The sequence below is a fragment of the Thermobia domestica genome, chromosome 8 (genome assembly GCF_964235325.1).
Source record: "Thermobia domestica chromosome 8, izTheDome1.hap1.1, whole genome shotgun sequence".
In the NCBI taxonomy this organism is placed as follows: domain Eukaryota; kingdom Metazoa; phylum Arthropoda; class Insecta; order Zygentoma; family Lepismatidae; genus Thermobia; species Thermobia domestica.
Window position 1 is genome coordinate 241470440 of NC_137461.1, and position 18910 is coordinate 241489349.

General features: G+C 36.7%; 1 protein-coding gene across 1 annotated transcript in view; it reads left to right on the plus strand.

Annotated features, from left to right (window-relative positions):
- Window positions 1-8368, plus strand: part of LOC145691971 (protein takeout-like) — a 55830-nt gene extending 47462 nt beyond the window's left edge. Inside the window, exons 5-6 of the mRNA XM_081767269.1 lie at window positions 3779-3928; window positions 8053-8368. Coding sequence (XP_081623395.1) covers window positions 3779-3928; window positions 8053-8213 — 311 coding nt within the window. The 3' untranslated portion in view covers window positions 8214-8368. The remainder of the gene's footprint in view (window positions 1-3778; window positions 3929-8052) is intronic.
- The last annotated feature ends 10542 nt before the right edge of the window (window positions 8369-18910 follow it).

Here is an 18910-nt window from a genome sequence, read left to right on the forward strand (position 1 = left end):
CTATGTGTTATCAGCTCTTCTATGTGTTCGTAATCGTATGTGTTATCTCCTATGTTACAATAAGGGTTGAAAAATATGCTCATAAAAGAGAATGAATACACCCTTGAAAAAGTGTTCATAAAAGGGTACGAGTCTTATGTGTTATCTGCTCTGCTGTGTGTTACGTAGTGTTAAGTGTTATCTGCTTTGATATGTGTTCGTAATCGTATGTGTTATCTCCTATGTTAAAATAGGGGTTGGAAAATATGCTCATAAAAGGGAACGAGTACACCCCTTCTATGTTTCATATTCTTATCTGTTATCTGTTCTGCTGTGTGTTACGTAGTGTTATGTGTTATCTGTTCTTCTATGTGTTCGTAATTAACATATGGGTTGGAAAAGTGCTCATAAAAGGAAATGAGTTCACCCCTTAAAATGTGCTCGTAAAAGAGAATGAATACACCCCCCAAAAAGTGGTCATAAAAGAGAACGAATTCACCCCTAAAATGGAGGTCGTAAAAGACCGTGGGCTCACGGTGCACGGTGGTCATTTTCTCAGTGGCTTGTGAGTTGGCTAAAACTGGCTCAGGTCTGTTCCAGATCGATCCATTTTCTACTACTCACACTGATTTGGCATACATCCGATCGCACTATACATTTTTTCATCGGGTTAGTGCAGAATTAAATGCCTCGGGAATACCACTTTCTAAGAATATTGAGCTTATTGAAGAAGTGAAGCAAAAAGTCGTGGAAGTGCCCGGTAAAACTTGGAGAGAAAGTAAAGGTACAATAAAACTGGAAAGTGTATTGGAAAAGAACTTGGGACTCAAGAGTTTGTGTGAAGCAGCAGATATTTTGGCTGGGAAACAAAGTGAATAGAAATGCGAAATACCAATCGAACATGTACCCAAATTAAAGTTTGTCTCCCCCCCCCCCCCCCATCATGTCAGTTGATGTGGAACGTTCATTCTCTACGTACAAGCTCATCCTCAACAACAAGAACAAACGCCACCGTTTCACCAGTGAAAACCTGAAAATAGTGCTTGTTATTTACTGTAAGACCAATTACGGCTTATGTGGTGCGGAAATGTGAAGGTGTGTTTCGTACTGAAAATTATAGTTTCAGTAGTTCATCAGACAAACATATAGTTTTATTTAAAATTCTTAATTTCAGCAATATTTCGATATTGAGAGGCTTAAAAGTAAGGTAACATGATGTTTGTGCGTGCATTTCTGCATCTTAAAAATTTGTATTCAGATCGTAATTCATCATTCCATTAAAAAATGAGTATTTTTATAAGAACCTATTTTTCATTTTTAATGCCTAATTTAGTATTTTTGGCACCTATTTTAGGCACCTAAAACCCACTTTTTTACAACTTAAAAATCCGATGTTTATGAGACGTGTGTTTTTGTTCTTCTGTAGTTTATATTACGAAAGTAGCAGAATATAGATTAAAATGTGGGTATTCCGGAGCAAGAGGAGAGTGAATATAGTGACTCTAAATATCCCAATGTGTCTGACGTCGAAGACGAGGCTACCTCTGTCGGAGATTGGAGGTATGTGAACGATCCGTTCAGTAATACAAGTGAAAATCCGTGTTGCAAATTTGAGTCCAACGCTCAAACCACAAGACTACAGGAGATCCTAATATTAATTTTAATAATTTTAAAACAATTATGTTATTAGCAAAAATGTGGCTGATGATTTGTTTGCACTATTCGTTGCTCAGCGCTCTCCGCTTTATCATGGTCGTACAGTTCTGCACTCTATCAACAGCGCTGGGATTCAAGGTGTTAATTATATAAATGAAACAAGAAGCGAGTAATTGTAGAACTTCGACCCATCCCGCCACATACAACATAGTTGAGAATCTATTGTAATTTTTATATGTGCGTTGAAAGCAAAAAAAAAAAAAAAAAAAATCCTTCAAGAATCTACTGCTAAGTTCTAGAGTGATATCGCACGTGTCCTTTACAAGGAATGTTTTGTCTATGAATATCCGAAAGCATTAAGAAGTTTATCTTCATTATCGTCATTCATTTAAATAGCCATGATAAAAACTTTAACATTGATGAAACTGTATTCGACACTAGTAAGCAATATAGGCTATATATTTATGCTTACGATACACGGTGTTCGCTTGTTCTTTCAAATGATCCTTATAAACACGCTGTGCACAAAATTATAAGGTACACAATAAAGTTCTATCGCTTTTTTAGCCACCACCTTCGAACATCGATATGTCACCTAAAACGTACCTGAAAATCCACAAATAGTCCCCTTCAGCATCGACGACCTTCTGCATGCGTTCTGGAAGGCTATGGATTCAATAGTGGTAAACTTGGTGGGCAGTGAAGCAAAGAAGGTATCAAGTGTATTTTGTACCTCTACTAGGGATTTGAACAGGCGTCCTCTAATGTGATTGTCCAAGGAATGGAACAGGTGATAATCGGACTGTGCAATGTCCTCGGAATACGGCGGATGAAAAAGTGTTTCCCATCCAAGGCGTAGAATGGTGTCCCGGGTCATACTAGCCACGTGGGGCTTAGCTTTGTTCCTTAACAGGAGGACACCTTTGCGATTCAGAATTGCAGGCTCCAGAGTTTTGAGTTTTTCTTGAACACGGCTGACCTGCTGACAGTACATGGTGGCATGATGCCGCGAGCAGTCCAATAAAAAAAAAAGAGGACCTTCTTATAATGCAGTGCTGGTGTCGACTGTTTTGGAATGCTATACTATCCAATGATGATGGCGCCGCGGAGATTTGTACAGGAATCACTTCTCATCGTATGTCAACACCCTGTCGAGAAATGGCTCCTTCCTCAGACGAGACAGCAAAGAAACACAGATGTCTGCTCATGTTCCCTTTTGGTCTGGAGTCAAATCATGTTGGATCCATGGACCCAAATTTTAGTGACTCTCAAGTTGGTGGATGTGGTGCTGAATGGTTTCCCCACTCACACGTGAATAGAACTCTCAGTTCCTCACATGTCTGATCACTGTTCACCTCAATTGCTGCTTAAAAATCTTCATTTTGTACATGTGTTGGTCTTCCGGCACGTGGTGCGTCATCGTCACCGTCTTTAAACTTCTTAAACCACCACTGCACTGTCCGCTAAGTAAGGACACCCACAGCAAAGGCAAGGCATATCTTCCGCCCTGCTGCAGCGGCGTTTGATGTCAGTTTGAACTCGTACAGTGTATAAGCTGTTATTCCACTCTGTGGTGCTCTAATGTTCACTCTGTCCTTAAGCAAGTTCTCGGTGTAAGTAAACTGCCACAAATAGGTAATATGTTGGATATACCCACACCAACAACTGACCTTCGCCGTATTTCTATTCGCATTCAACTCACGGTGTGAGGGCCAATTGAACACAGACCTCCTCAAAAAGCTTCAAAACTTCCTTGGTTACGTTTATATGTACACTTTTACCTCGATTTAACGAACTTCAGGAGCAACCGTCAAAAATGTGGAGCAACAGATTCATTCTGAAAGTCCTTATTTTAAACTAAAAATGTTGAATTCATTCTCATTGTTCATTCTACATTGTTAAATTGAATAGTATACTCAATCAAAAGTACGGAAAAATATATTTTCCTATATTTCGTACTGTTATCCTGAGTACCACCCATTACAAAGAACAGGCTACTGGAACCACAGTCAATCGACAACATCGAATCGCTTTTGTCCTCTTTTAATCCTTTTAATCATTAATAAGAGCATCAACTCATAGTGCTTTACCTTACGTTGACGTTTGTTATTTTTCTATTAATGAATTATTGTTTTACGTACAGGTGATGTTGTTATGGAAGCTGAAGCCGAAGCCACCTCTGTGACTAAAAGAGGAGTCACTCATTTCAAGTTCCAGCATATTCGTGTCAAATCAGAAATAGGAGACATGCAAATATACTTCGATGGATTGTTTGGAAGAGAGAGCTTTTTCAGTAAGTATTTATTATAAGTTTGGATTAAACGTACTTGAACTTCCATTATAAGTCTCTGAAAACTACGTACTGATGTTACTGCCTAGGCTCCTTAAGTTTTTTGAGTCCCAAAAATAATTTAAGCTATTAATTATATATGGTTTTGAAGTTTATAGTGATTCATGGTGTACGTATCATAGTTTGTTTCTGGTTGGAACCTCCAGTTTTTACCTTCTATGTAGATCCACCACTGAAAATGATCTACAAAAAATGAATCCTAAACTTGAAGGAATTCAAAAGGATTATGGTTCATACAAGACATTTGATACATTGTTTCCGAACGTATGTCCGTCTGTTCGTCTTCTTGTTGGTACAAACACCTGGAAGCCTCGCAGTTGAGCGTATCCAAATCAATGTTAAAATTCAACTTCTTATTTTCTGCGAGAATCGATGTTGCTGTCCTACAATCTAGTTCTTATCATGCGACATATTGCAGTGCGGAACGCCCAACATTGTAAGGGTTGAACTAAACCAGTGATCGACAAACCGTCGGTCGCGAACTACTAGTAACTCGCGGGGACGTTTCCGGTAGCTCGCGTTAACGCTTCCGTTGGCTAACCTTGATTCCTTTGCTAAGCTAACGCTAACGACAGGAGACGCTGATGACAACAACTTCTTGTTTCTCAGGCTCAACTGCCATTGTCAGTTTCATTTCACAGTTGACTCTATACGCGTGGGGTTGTATACATTATGTTTTTGTGTATATATTAAATATTAGCTACAAAAAACTACATTCCGATATCCCTTACCGTTTTTGTTCCACAGAAATCCACATTGGATTCGGATCGTGATAGAGTGCTGCGGATCGTGATTGTATATTCTCTTGAGACTTTTAATCGACTGCAGAAAACCGCTGAGCACAATATAATATTATTTTATTCTTAGCAATAAATGTTGATACCGGAAACGGTTAATTACAACCACTCTGATTTCGTTTCTCTACAATGCTGTTGGTATGATAAGTGTTCCAGGAATAGCGTGTTGAGCTAGTATCATTGCTTTTTCAGTTGTCATAGAACGCTTTGGTAGTTTGCAGCTCAAGAGGATATTGCTAATGGATATTTTTTTTTAAAAAAATTGGGAACCATTTTATTCCAACTTTCCTCTCTTTTCATTTTTCATATCTTTACGCATAACTTAGTTAATTCATCATTCACCATCCTTTTGATGTACTCTGTATAAAAATATGTAGCCCAGGGATTCAAATAAGGAACCACATTTTGCTAACCCGAGAAAAAATACTAGCCAATCGTGATTTGTATTTTCTTTACTGTTTAAAAACACCGATTAACCACTCGTCCCGGGCAAGTGCGAGAGTATTTTTTTGCCGCAACGATATGGAATAATTTAAACTCCTGAAAAATACAACTCACCAGGTTACTATGGTGTTCGACCACCGTTCGCGTTCAGAATATGTCTGATGCCATATGGATGGAGTCATATATATCGTGAATACTAACAAGTGGAGCATTATTCGATAATACATGCTATGGTGAATATTGCAATACCCCGCATGCAATGCATAACTGAGTTCCGTGAGAAGGAATGGAGGTGCAAATTTGTGCGAATTCGTATCACCAAAAGAGAACACAAATTTTGGGCATTGGATAGGTCAGGTGATGTACTTCATTTCACCACGATTTTCCCCAAACCACGCCATAACAACTGTAACAGTGTGATTCCGGAATGTGGCGTCATTGCCAGAAAATAATATCTGGACTATAGGAACCACATGTTCCCTTAAATGGTGAGATAATCACAGTTAGTGAGGCGACTGGTAAACCTTGACACAGACCCAATAAAAAACCAATATCGTTGCAGCCCATAGCATCACATAGCTGTCGTTATGGCGTAGATACTGTGGATTGTACCCTTCTTTCGCCATACATAAAGACCAGTTGTGGTTTAAGATTAAAATAAACGATGACCCATTTGACCATATCATACATTTCCAATCATCAGCGTTATATGTTACACGTTCGCGGCACGCTTAGCGTCATGCCAGAGCGCTTTGATCTATTCTGAGCATTTTCACAAATATAACCCAGACCCGTATATTTGTGTCATTTAACTCGCTTCACACTGTACTTGTTAACAGAAGTTAAGAGGTGATGGTTGAATTACTCCCTTGTGATAATACTCTGCGTGACCTGTCAATGAGGGTTTTCTTCTAATCACACATCGCGACACATTTAACACATTTTCCACTTTCGTCACGCTCGCATCATATAACCGAAGACCAACAATTCATTGTCTTTGGAAATCAGAGAGGACGCATATCTTACAGTATCTGAGCTGGCTAAGTTCACTATACACTGTGTTTTACTTCTTGGCGCTTTTGCCTCTGCTGACCGTTGTCAACGTAGATATCAGACAACTTTTCAAGTGTTTCCTAGCTCATCCAGCTGATCTCGTCGCTAACTCGTGTGTCTGGTGTACATGGTTCTGAGTTCGATTTCCGATGGAAGAGCAAAATAAGCATTAATTTACAATCATTGAAATTCATTAATGATTAGCCTCGTTTAGCCTTAGGGGCATAAGTGTGAAATATTTAACTAAAAATGTTTCTTTTATTTCGTTTTCCAGATATTTAAGCTCATAATTTTAGATAAAGTTTGATTGTGAAAAGTATTGAACTTCAGCTAGACGTAAATGGCTTTAAATTTATAAATTTGAACACCAAATTGATTTACATTATAGCCAATGAGTAAACAATGTTTTCATTTTACTAGCTAAATACATGAAAGTTGCTAAATTTAAACACAGAATGACTGAACTGCTAACCTCTCCAGGTTTGAATACCATTCTACATGGAAACTTAGTTATCAGTGTAACGATACGTGTATTTTTACTTGTATTTCAACATCTTTGGGCAGAATGTACTTTCAATTGATACACAAGCTATTTAAGAAAACGAAGAAGGAATATATATATATATATATATATATATATATATATATATATATATATATATATATATATAAATTGTAGTTGCTTTCCTTTTGATATACGCTGCTATTTTGTGTTAAAAATAGAGATTCGTTGTCATAGCAACAAAGTATCAGTATAAATAATTCCGGAACCATCTTATAAAAGGCTGCAAGCATAACCTTTGAGGCATGTATTTATTTGAGCAATTATGTGCCATAATGAAAAGGAAAATATGAAATGCAATATAAAATGTGTTATGATGGTTTTAGCAGCCTAGTCTAGATATAAATAAAACTGAGGACCTTTATATAAGTGTCGTCTTGTAAAATGTTGGTGGTCCTCGCCGCAGGATCATCGTTATACCAAAACAAAAAATCAAAAATGTCACCTATACATGAACATCTTATAAAACATTATAGGATTTAAATAGTTTATAGAAACAAATTCAAATATTTTTCGTTATAACTCGGGTTTTCAGTTACTTTTCGTTATAACACGGGTTATCTCAAAGTGGGTAGAAACTGATATGTATCATATACATGTAACACACTCGTTAGTAAGCGTCCAAAACTGTGCACGTAAATTGTTTTTAACTTGTAGATCTTCAACTCCATTTACTGTATTATAGATTGGGTTAGAAATAAGACAATTAATGGTTTTAGATGTTTGATGTATATTGGAAGAAAATGGGATGGGGCTGATTTCCTTAAGATTCAAATACGAGACGCTGGATTCTTTCTAGGATATCTTGAGTTCTGAGAATTTTATACTGAGGTGCAGAAAGAACAACGCAAAATACTATTGCCGACAATAAGACGTGTGAGTATTTGCCTCTAATTTTGTATGTGAAAATGCAATTAGGGATGCAAGGCTTTCAAACTTCGAGTAACGTTCTAGAATAAATTATTATCGGAAGTCGAAGTACCATTGTTTGAATATTTGAAACAATATCTATACACATAACTCAATTCACTTTCCCTTGGCTTGATGTATCTGCTGTCCTAGTACGAGAATAAAATGGTTGTTTGCTGTTTAGGAATATAAGAATTACCTACTCCTCTAACAATGGGAAATAATAATTAGAATATATTAAGTGTAAAAAAGGAAGTTAAATTAAACTGACAAATATTTTTTTTTTCTGTTTTCATTTTCAGATGAGATTGCAGTAAATTTTGCTAATTCTTTCTGGGACATTTTCTATAGAGAACTTTCTAATTCTCTGGAAGATAACTTTGATAAAGTGCTTACAGACGTCACTAATAGATATTCCCTTCGAATGCCTGCTGAGGGACTCTTCCCGAAAGGAAAGAATTAAATTCACTCCTGGACGACAGTGCTGCAATATTGCAGACTGACAGAAATTATATTTTAGATAGTACTACAGTGTTTGAAATATACTGTATTTGTCTTCAAAGTCGATAGTTTATTTAGATTGATTTTGTTTGTTCTTTGTATATAGTTGTATTTTAGCCATTGTATAGTAATTACTAATGACTGGAATTTTATTGTACTCTAAATAAAATAGCAATTCTTACTTCATTTATTTATTTCTTGGTTTTGCCTTTTCGCACAGAATTTTGTCATCTAAAATAAAGTTTAGGATTCTAATTAGAGTAACTCACGAAATGAGACAAAACAGTATTTTCGTGATAGATTTGAGACAAGACAGCTCCTCCAATAAATTCATTTTTTAGACAAGACATCTCATCTCTTCACACGTCCGAATATCTACGCTAATAAACTGCTATCCTTCGAGCCTGCTTATTATAATATACAAACATACATAAAGAATATGGACCTTATAGTATGACTTCTTTTTACCACGACACTCAATATTTTCTAGTACCACTCAGCTTAACAACGAAATACTACATAAATTTGATTTTTATTATTATTATTATTATTATTATTATTATTATTATTATTATTATTATTATTATTATTATTATTATTATTATTATTATTATTATTATTATTTCCCATAGGAAAGCGAGCGGGGCAACGGTTCCATGCTCCGAAGTAACGGTGCGCAAAATTCGGAAGGAAAAAAGAAAAGATATATATATAATGGAGGTAAATATATAATTAAAAAATGCTCAAAACGAAAGAGAACCAGGGTTTTTGATTTTTTTTTTTAAACTTTTCCGACCGTGATGCCGCTTCGTGGTTGGTTTGTCGACCTCACTCATATGTACGGAGGCACCGTCGTATACTCTTGTTCCGGGTGCTCATTTTCCGCTGCACCGCACTGATTATTATTAGCCACTAAATCTATAGTACAAAGTTCAAGAAAAGATATACATTAGGTTTTTTATTGTTACTTTCCTTGTAAATTTAATATCGAGCTAAATTATGTTTACCCCAATATTACGATCTCTCTGATAATTGGTTGTCTACTTCACGAGTTTCGGGATACCTCTGTGTTATAAATCATTACTTAAATGGAAAAAAGTTTTTAACTTGTTATAAGTGAATGTATCAAAATTGGTAGAAACCCAAACTTAAAATACTCACACGAAAATTTAAAAGTTTTAGTACTATGAGGAAAACTTTAGTACTTCAATATATGTACAGGATCTTGGAGAAAGAATGGAAGGGTTCCTTGAAGCTGCTGTGTAGGGCTCCTTGAAGCTGCTGTCAACCACAAAAATCAAATTTATTTCTAAACGTGTGGGTGTGCTTAACACTGCGTTGTTTATGCTCTCGGAAATGTACTAGATTTATCTAGCATGAGCGACAATGCTCCTTCTTGAGAATTTAGTGTCACTTGGCTAAAGAGTATTTCACTTCTTCTACATGTCCGCCACCGTGGGCTAAGCACATATTGATTCTGTAATTCAACTGCTTAGTGAACACTTTCTCAAGCGTGGTAGGAGTGATGTACTCAACACTACTTTCGATTTCATCCCTTAGTTGTCCAACAGATGTGAGTCTGTTTCTGTACCTGTTTCAGAAACCTCCAAAGAAAAAAGTCACACGGCGACAAGTAGGGACTTTTTGGTAGCGATTGCACTTCACATCACATAGAGATCACACGCTGTCCAAACCGTTCCCTTAGAACAGCCATAGTTGCATTCGTACGATGCGCAGGAGCACCATCTTGCTGATACCAAATTTCATCATTCTCGCTCATGTTCAGACGATCGAACTCTGGGAAAAGAAACTCACGTAACATACGCTGATAAGATTCTTGTGTCACATTAGCGTCGAAGAAGAAGGGACCAATGATTTGCGTTGCTGTGATACCCATCCACACCATTATACCAGTCTGATCAATGGAACGTTCACTGAGAACACGTGGTTGAGAATGAGCCCAATATCGAGCATGGAAGACGAAACGGAACCACTGACAAAACATTTTGCTTCATCTGTCATAATTGGAATAAGAACATGGGGTTTTCGTTCAACTTGTCAGTGAACCAATTACAAAAGAACACACGCTCCCCGTAGTATTCTTCTAGCAGTTCCTGAACTTCCCTAATTTTGTACGGTTTTAATTCCATTCTCTTTAACAGTTTACTTAAAGTTGACTCATTAAGACCAAATGCAAGACTACGACTGGTCAGAGACTTTTGAGAGAATTGAAGAATAGATACAGATACTTCCCCTTCCTTCCTTGGAGTCATTACTGTTACGGGTCTACCAGCCCTTTTCCTCGTCAATAGGTGTTTTGTATAGAAGCAGTTACTGCGAAACTGTTTATAGAGACGATATATCTCAGTGTTCCTTATGACAACGTCGCACTCTGCGTACGCTCTTCGTCGTGTAGCTGAAGCAGATTTATAACACTAAATATACCACTCCAGCAAATCTGCTCGTTGTTCTGCCGATAAAGAATTCATTGCGAATACACACCTTGTCAGAGTTACGACCAAACCAACTAATAAACTGATAAACTTGGAGTGTAAATACAAAATATTTCTCTAGTGTTTTGTCCTTATTCGACTTTAACTGTACTTGACTGATCACTATTAACACGAGTGGCGTCTCTAAGACTATGCACAAATAGTGTTCTATATCAGCCGCTGAGGCAGCCACGCCTACTATTGTCAAGGTCCCCTGTGGTGCCATCCTGCTTGTAGCTTGTTCATTACACTTGCAACCTTACAGTATGCCAAACGGAGGTGATAGACTTGATTGTTCAACTGTTTCCTTTCGCTCTTCAACATGCCCTCTTATTATAACAACTGCTGTTTTCCCAGCGACTATCTGATTTTTACGGTTGACCTTTAACCTTGTTTCCCTGTGACCTTTGACCTCATACTACTAGTGAGTGTTCCTTACTTCTTCCGCTGCTTCATTTTTATGAATAACATGATATGAAGTTTAACTTGTATGACTGGCACTTCACTTTACTGTCAGGTTGACCTCGTCACTCTTTTTAAACGATTTCATTGAATTCCGTTTCACTCCCTCCTGCACTAACTGAATCACATAGTCACTCGTTCCTGGCCATTCACTGCTTGATAAATCTAACTCATTTCCCGTAGCCTTGAATATTTTATATCTTCTCGTTATACTTGTCTCTATTGGGGCTGATTTCGCAAATGTTGTTTCGAGCATTCTCAGCACCGAAACTAAATATTTCGACTACGTAATCCACATTAGACAGAATATCTTCTTTGTGTGGACGCCATCTTGAATCATATGATCATTAGTGAGATTGTCATTGGTCTGTATAAACTTTAAACTTACCTCTTCCAAACTCCAAAATTTTAAATATGTAGCAGTTGAAAATATATTAGATTTTAGTATCCTGGAAGACTTTATGTGCTCCTGCAAAGAGATACTCATGATACTCATGTGTTGATTGGCATGTATTCTGCTGAAACTTTTGAAGTGAAGTGCTTATACCACACCTGTTGCATACAGAGGTTTATTTAGTGTGTGTACTGTCTTAACTTTACATTTTTTTCTGTAAAAATTTAACTACGAAAGAGAACATTTATTTTCATTATGTTTATTTTCCATAACCAAGCAAAAAGACATATTGTGTGCATATTTTCGTTATATGAGAGTTTTTCCTCATTGTTACGGCAATATAAACCCTTTAGCAAGGGTCACGTTAATCTTCTGTATATTTTATAGTACGTTGAATTCTTGTGTCGAGAATTTTGTCAAGAAATTTGGAGCTTAAAATTTAAAAAACGATAATTGTGCCTGTTGTTCTGTATGGTTGTGAAACATGGCCGCTTACTCTGAGGGAAGAACATAGACGTCGTATTTCACAACAAGATCCTGAGACGAATATTCGAACCCAAGAGGAACGTGAACGGGGAATGTCGGAAACTTCATAACGAGGCACTACATAATTTACAGTTTTATCAAACATTATTAGGGTCATCAAGTCTTGGAGGCTCAAGTGGACAGGTCATGCAGCCAAGATGGAAGAAAGTAGGAACGCTTTCAAAGTCTTAAATGGAATAACAAATAGGAAAACAACCATTAGGAAGACCTAGGCGCAAGATGGGAGGACAATATTAAGATGGATCTCGCACAAATGGGAATACAAAGTAGAAACTGGATCCAGTTAGCTATGGATAGAAGTCAATGGAGAGATTTTGTGGACGCGCATTGAACCTCCGGGTTCCATAGGCGATAGAGTTATGGTAGTTAGTTAGTTGAATTGCAGGTAGCAGAAGGTTGAAAGCATAATAATTCCTTAAATTTTCATGGTCTTAGTTACGATAATGTAAATTTTATATGGATAAATTACAGAAAATAAGCATATTCCTCCAAATTACTTTCTCTCTCCCCTTTCTATATATATTAAGTGCAAAAACAAGTGCAGTGTTATCATACTGTGTCACAAAATTCCATTTGGTAGCATTGCATTGTTTTTCCACTGAATAAATTATTTGTTTAATATATTATTCAAAAAAAGAAAGAGAGAAAAGGAAAGAAAAGGAAAGGAAAGGAAAGGAAAGGAAAGAAAAGGAAAGGAAAGGAAAGGAAAGGAAAGGAAAGGAAAGGAAAGGAAAGGAAAGGAAAGGAAAGGAAAGGAAAGGAAAGGAAAGGAAAGGAAAGGAAAGGGAAGAAACAAATTAATTTGACATTACACTGGCTGCATTGCATTTGTTTATGCACTGAGTAAAATATGCCAAACAAAACGGTTTACGATTCAACCAACTAAATGCCAAACGACCTACACAGCAGCATATGTATTTTTTGTTTCCTCCAGAATGTTTGCGCCCCCTTGGGTTGCGTTCTGGTCATAGCCATTGCTCATTCGTCAAGGTGGAACGTAGTTTGTGTGATTTCCGCGCGATCGCAGCGCATACAAAAGCTACAAGGGAGCACCCGGTTCACACCCAACTTTCCGGTTTTACCCCACTCTCCCCTATATAGCCCTATATGTATGTATGTATGTATGTGTAAATGAAAGTGACTATATTTGTGAGTTAATAGCTCTTGAACCATCCGACCGATCTCAATCAAATTTTCAGTCGTAAATGAAATTCGGGCCTCGGATGGTTTTATCTTGTCACATTGACGGTGCAACGTAGAAGAGGGGGAAGGGAGAAAGACACAGATGAAAAAATGAAAATGAAAGTGACACTCTTTGTGACTTCATCACTCTGGAACCACCCGACCGATCTCAATTAAATTTTCAACATAGGGTGAGATTCGGACCTGGCATGGTTTTTTGCCATATTACTTTGACTGTGCAACTTAGGGCAGAGGGAGATACATGCACATAATCAAAAATGACCAATATTCGTGTCGAATCCATTGTTTTCGGGGTCGCTGAAATAAACAGTGATACTTCCGATGCCGTGCCCTGCAACATGGGGAGAGAGGATATATACAAATAATCGAAAATGACTGATATTAGTGCCGAATACATAGTTTTCAGGATCTCTGAGATGAAAAATGACACTTATGATGCCGTTTAAATCTAAATTCAGCCACACAACATGGGGGAGGGGAGAAAAATATAAAAATTGTCAAAAATGACCGATACCAGACAGCGTTTTAATAATAGTAAAAAGTTACTAACACACGGAACATATTACTATTTTTTGTTAATTTTACCCAGCGAAGCGGTTAATTGACGCTAGTATGGGGTCTACTAAATGAACGATGGTTGAAAATTATAAAGAAATGTCTATCGCAGCATATTTATTTTATCCCCTTAATCTTTTTTTTACTTGATACTACCCCATTCGTTCAATAGGCATAGTTTTCCTATTTTCATGCTACTTACTAGCTGAAATATCCGTTCTTCGCATGGAAAAAATACGATGTGGAAAATATTTCAACTCTACCCCAAGGATACGCATTTCATTAAATGATAATTATCTAGTTGTCTTCTTGAATAGTTTCAGTATGTCTCTCATAAACTGATTTCAATTTTTTACTTCTATAGCCTACTTCCTTATGAAATAGGACTCTACAAGATCCACTTATTCGATGTATTTTTTACATAATTACCTCACAAGTGTTAACTTTTTTTTTTTTTTTTTTTTTACTAATCACTTAAGATTAGAAATGTAGAATTTATCAAAGTTTTTGAAGTGTTTTCACTGTCTAACTTCATAGCGTCCAGGCACGTAGGTAGGATTTAGTGAAGGGGGCGGGGGGTCGGTGACATTAAATACTGTGGTCATCACACCAAGGGCTTGATCATTGTAAACTATTTTACTGGAACATATATTGGTTCGTTTAGCCAAGATTTCGTAACGGGAAGAGAGGGGGGCGTGTCATGAAATTCTGAAGGCCCAGAAGCTCGATCAATCTAAACTACTTTACTATCAACATATATAGGTTTGTTAGAACAATAAAATGAGAATATGTTGTTAAATATTTTAATAATAAACTATGAAGAAATCTCGAATAAAGTAATAAAAAAAAGTATTGAAAAACATTATACAGTATTTACCTCCTTCCTCTGTTCATTCAAATATAACAATTTTCTTTTCATTATGACCTCAACTATTGTAAAAAGTACATATTAACTATTATGAAAAGTAAATACTCAATAATGTCTTGTAAAATATTTTCCACATAACTCTTTGTTTTTATTATTCCGTCAACTACTGTCTGTTCCAAATGGCAGGTTAAAGGAGTAGTAGAAAATGGTTTCTGAAATAACATGTTTGATACTGCTAGAATGTGGTGACGAAAAATTATTATAAAACAATATCCACGCTGTTACACAACAGCACTATGCTTTCGGAAGCTTGAAATCTCCCTTACTAGTAGCAGAAATTCTGAGAATTCCGTAACTCTTCTAGAAATTTCAAATTCCTTGGCTCTTCCAGGATATCTTGCTCACCTCGTCAACATGTATTGCAAGTAACACAAATCTCCTCATAAGAAAGAGTCACAAAAGGCTTCTTGTAGTTTTCTTTAACGCTGATCCTTCTTTTTCTCATGTCATTTTGTTTCATCCTTCCTTAATGTTTTTCATTTCTGGTCTCGAAAGTGGGAGTCCGGCCCCCTTCCCCTTGGCTACGTGCCTGTAGCGACAAACATAAAATGTCATCTGCCATTTATTACAATTTACACTCGAACTCATTTGCACAAACTCCCAACCATTATTACTTTCTTAGTTAATAATCTTGTAAAAAAATTATATCTTTAAGTTTAACGTCCCATGGTTATGCCGGTTAGGCTAAAGGAGACGGTGATAATGAGAAATGAGTGAATGAAGGAAGTGGGAGGAAATGGGAGAACCCCGAGAAAACCCACGAGCACGGTGTTTGTCCACCACAAAGTCCATACTGCACGAACTGGTATCGAACCAGGGACCCCAAGCACCGGAGGTGAACGCTCTACCACTGAGCCACCGCGCCCCCAATAATGTTGTAGTTCGATATTTAAAGGTAATAAATTGTAATTGCAGTCGGCTATAATATAGGCCTAATCAATGGCGTAAAAAGTTTAATACTCAAGTTTAAATAAGTTTTAAAAATAAAAACAAAATGTGGTTACTATGCATTTCAAATGAACAAAACTAATTCATTGTTCTTAAATCTTGCTCCATATGTTAGTACTGTAATACTGCTGTTAAGGGCATTTTCTTTCTCGAGAAAACTAATGTGACAAACACCGAAGACAGGTCATGGTCCATTGATATACCAAAAATCATCAAAAACTAGAAGCAGTGGTCCAGAAGGCGAGGGGAGCCAAATAACAATGCATTCAATTTGGTATTTATTTATACACAGGTAATCAATATTGCGTCATTGTTAGAGGTGGGTGAATCACTGTTGGCAGTATATGTATCGTCTAACAGAATACAAATGCCAATAGACGCAATATTGCACTATCCCCCTGATATTTGTAAACAAGAGCATGTGCTTCTCCAAGAATATCTATCAAGCAGCCGAACAACACAGAAAGCCATGAAGGACCCCTACAATCCCTCCAAATTACGGCTATAAAAGAGAATGTCGAAACCAAAAGACATAAGTTGCAGCTGATCATTCCTACTTTCGTGGACAGGAGAGACTCCCTAACCTTAATCCTGCACTATTCTGACAAGAGGCCCCTATTCCATCTCTGCTCTGTATTGTAGAGACATTACCTTATCTCCGCGTTGCATTGGACAGGAGGTTCCTTTCGTGTCCGTGCTGCACTGGCCAGGAGACACCAACCCATCTCCATCTTGCTTTGGGTAGGAAGTTTCTAACTATAATTTCAAAAGTCTTCCTCGCTGCTTCTTAAAAGCTAAGAAAGTCCAACTTCTAACAAAAAATACTATTATATAAAAGAAACTTACTTATTTGTGGCACATTACTATATAGAATTTTGTGAGAGAAAGAAACGACCCTGTGTATCGGCTCTACCATTACATTGTAATATGTTAGGAAACAACATACTTTTTCCTATACTGTAACGGCTTATGCATTTTGGACACCTTAATGTAGACCTATACCGTTCCACAGTGGTTATATATAATTCTAAAATTATTATTTTATGTTATTTCATAGAATATTTGCTATTGTCTGAACCTCTTTGCAGTTTATCTATCTACCAACTAAATCATACTTTTTTTCCGATGTCGGAAATCTACTATAATTTATCTGTACCATGTCTCGTATGACATATGAGCAAACCATATGTCAGTCGTTCACAGACTATCGAACTTGTATCGAGTAATGTCTTTGCTACTTTTTGTACGTTAATTTGTATCAATAAACGCTTAGTGTTCATGAACTGGTGTACATTTTTCAAAATGGTGGATAAGAAATCTTAAACATAGATGGATCAATTAGGTATAAAGTCTATATTAACTTGTCGATTTAGTAACTTCTTCTTTGGAGTAATTTATCTTACGTATTTTTTCTCTTTATCTTTTCTTTATAATAAATTTACCTATATCCGATAGTTGCTGTATATTCTGATTTGCCAAATAAACACACAGAAATATTCAAAATGGCGCCCTCTGATATAAACGGAAATAGTCTCTGTAAGTCTCATGAAGATATTCAAGCACAAGTTAAGGATGGACAAAATTTTCCGGAATCCTACCCAAACCCCAAATTATTTTTTCCCAACTTTCTAATTTTTTTCGAATTCCGGATTTTTCCGATATCGTATTTTTTCCGAATTCCGGATTTTTTCGATTTTACTTTCCGGATTCCGGTAAGTAAAAATTCCGGAATTGGCCGTCCTTAGTACAAGTGAGTGCATTGTGTAATGTTCAATAAATCCAATGACCACTGATTAGTATGATGTAACGTTAAGTTGTGTACTTTTACACTATTAATATGAAGAAGTAATTAATGGTGATGCACTTTGCAGATGATGATATCTGTGTTATTCGCATGCAGCTGTAATGCTGAACCTTTGTTTCTTATTTGTCAAGGTATTTATTTAATATTTCACATCTGCATTGTGCCAAACAAATATCTATTTTTCCACTCCTATTTCATTTCGCCTGTCCTAATTGAAAATGTACTACGGCGACGTATGACTTCAAAGATTACCAGATAGAACTCATAAAGTCATCGCGTTGAATTCTCATTTGTTGTAACTATTCTTCTGCATTATAGCTATAATTGGCTCGAATGACCTGTTTCTAAGAATCGTTGCTAGGCTCTCTATGTCAACAACCTATATATGAAAAAAATGAAATCTTTGAGTTTTACGTCCCGCACTTATGCCGGTTAGGCTAAAGGAGATTATGAGAAATGAGTGACATGGTGCAGTGAAGAAAGTGCCAGGAAACGGGAGAACCCCGTGGAAACCCACGCACACGGTGTTTCTCCATCACAAAGTTCACTTGGCGGGAGCAGGGTTTGAGCCCGGGACCCCATGCACTAGAGGTGAACGCTCTATCACTGAGCCACCGTGGCCCCCTGTCAACAACCTATGTACGAGTACCGTATATATCCCAAGTCCCTTCCCCCGCCCCCACCTAAAAAGCTGATCTCAATTTCGTATTTAAGTCATCTGGTTACAGAGCTGGACTTAGTATTTGGGAACGTTTTAATTCAAGGATGTAAATTTGTAGTTACAAAGTTAGTTGTGTAGGCAATGCTGACGCTGAGTAGACGCTTCTGACAAGAAATAAATACTTTTTTATTATTTATAGAAATTAAAAGATAAATTTGACATTTTTTGTTTGTTTTGTTACCTTTGATATCTAGTATAAGTTATAACAGAAGTCCAGCAGGACATAAAGTTTCTTCAACCGCCAGACGTATAGGCACCAGTGTGTGTTTTTGTTTCCCTAACAATACCGGTAATGTTTGTTTTTAAAATCACGAATATAACATTAACTAAGCTAACTGAAGGAAAACGCACATAATATTTTCGGACGAAAGTCATGCAATAAACTCACAAAAGGCTTCCATTGTTTTTATTGTGCGTAAAGAACGAAAACATAGATTTACTGGGCGAAATTTTTATTTTAATTATTTTAATTATTTTAATAATTTCGAGTAAGCCAAGATAAACATGCTATTTTATTTTGAAATGTAACAAGTGAGAAAGTCCTTGATATTTAAAAAGAGATCCATCGAATTCCCAAACTTAAACACGAAAGGAAGCGTAGTAAAC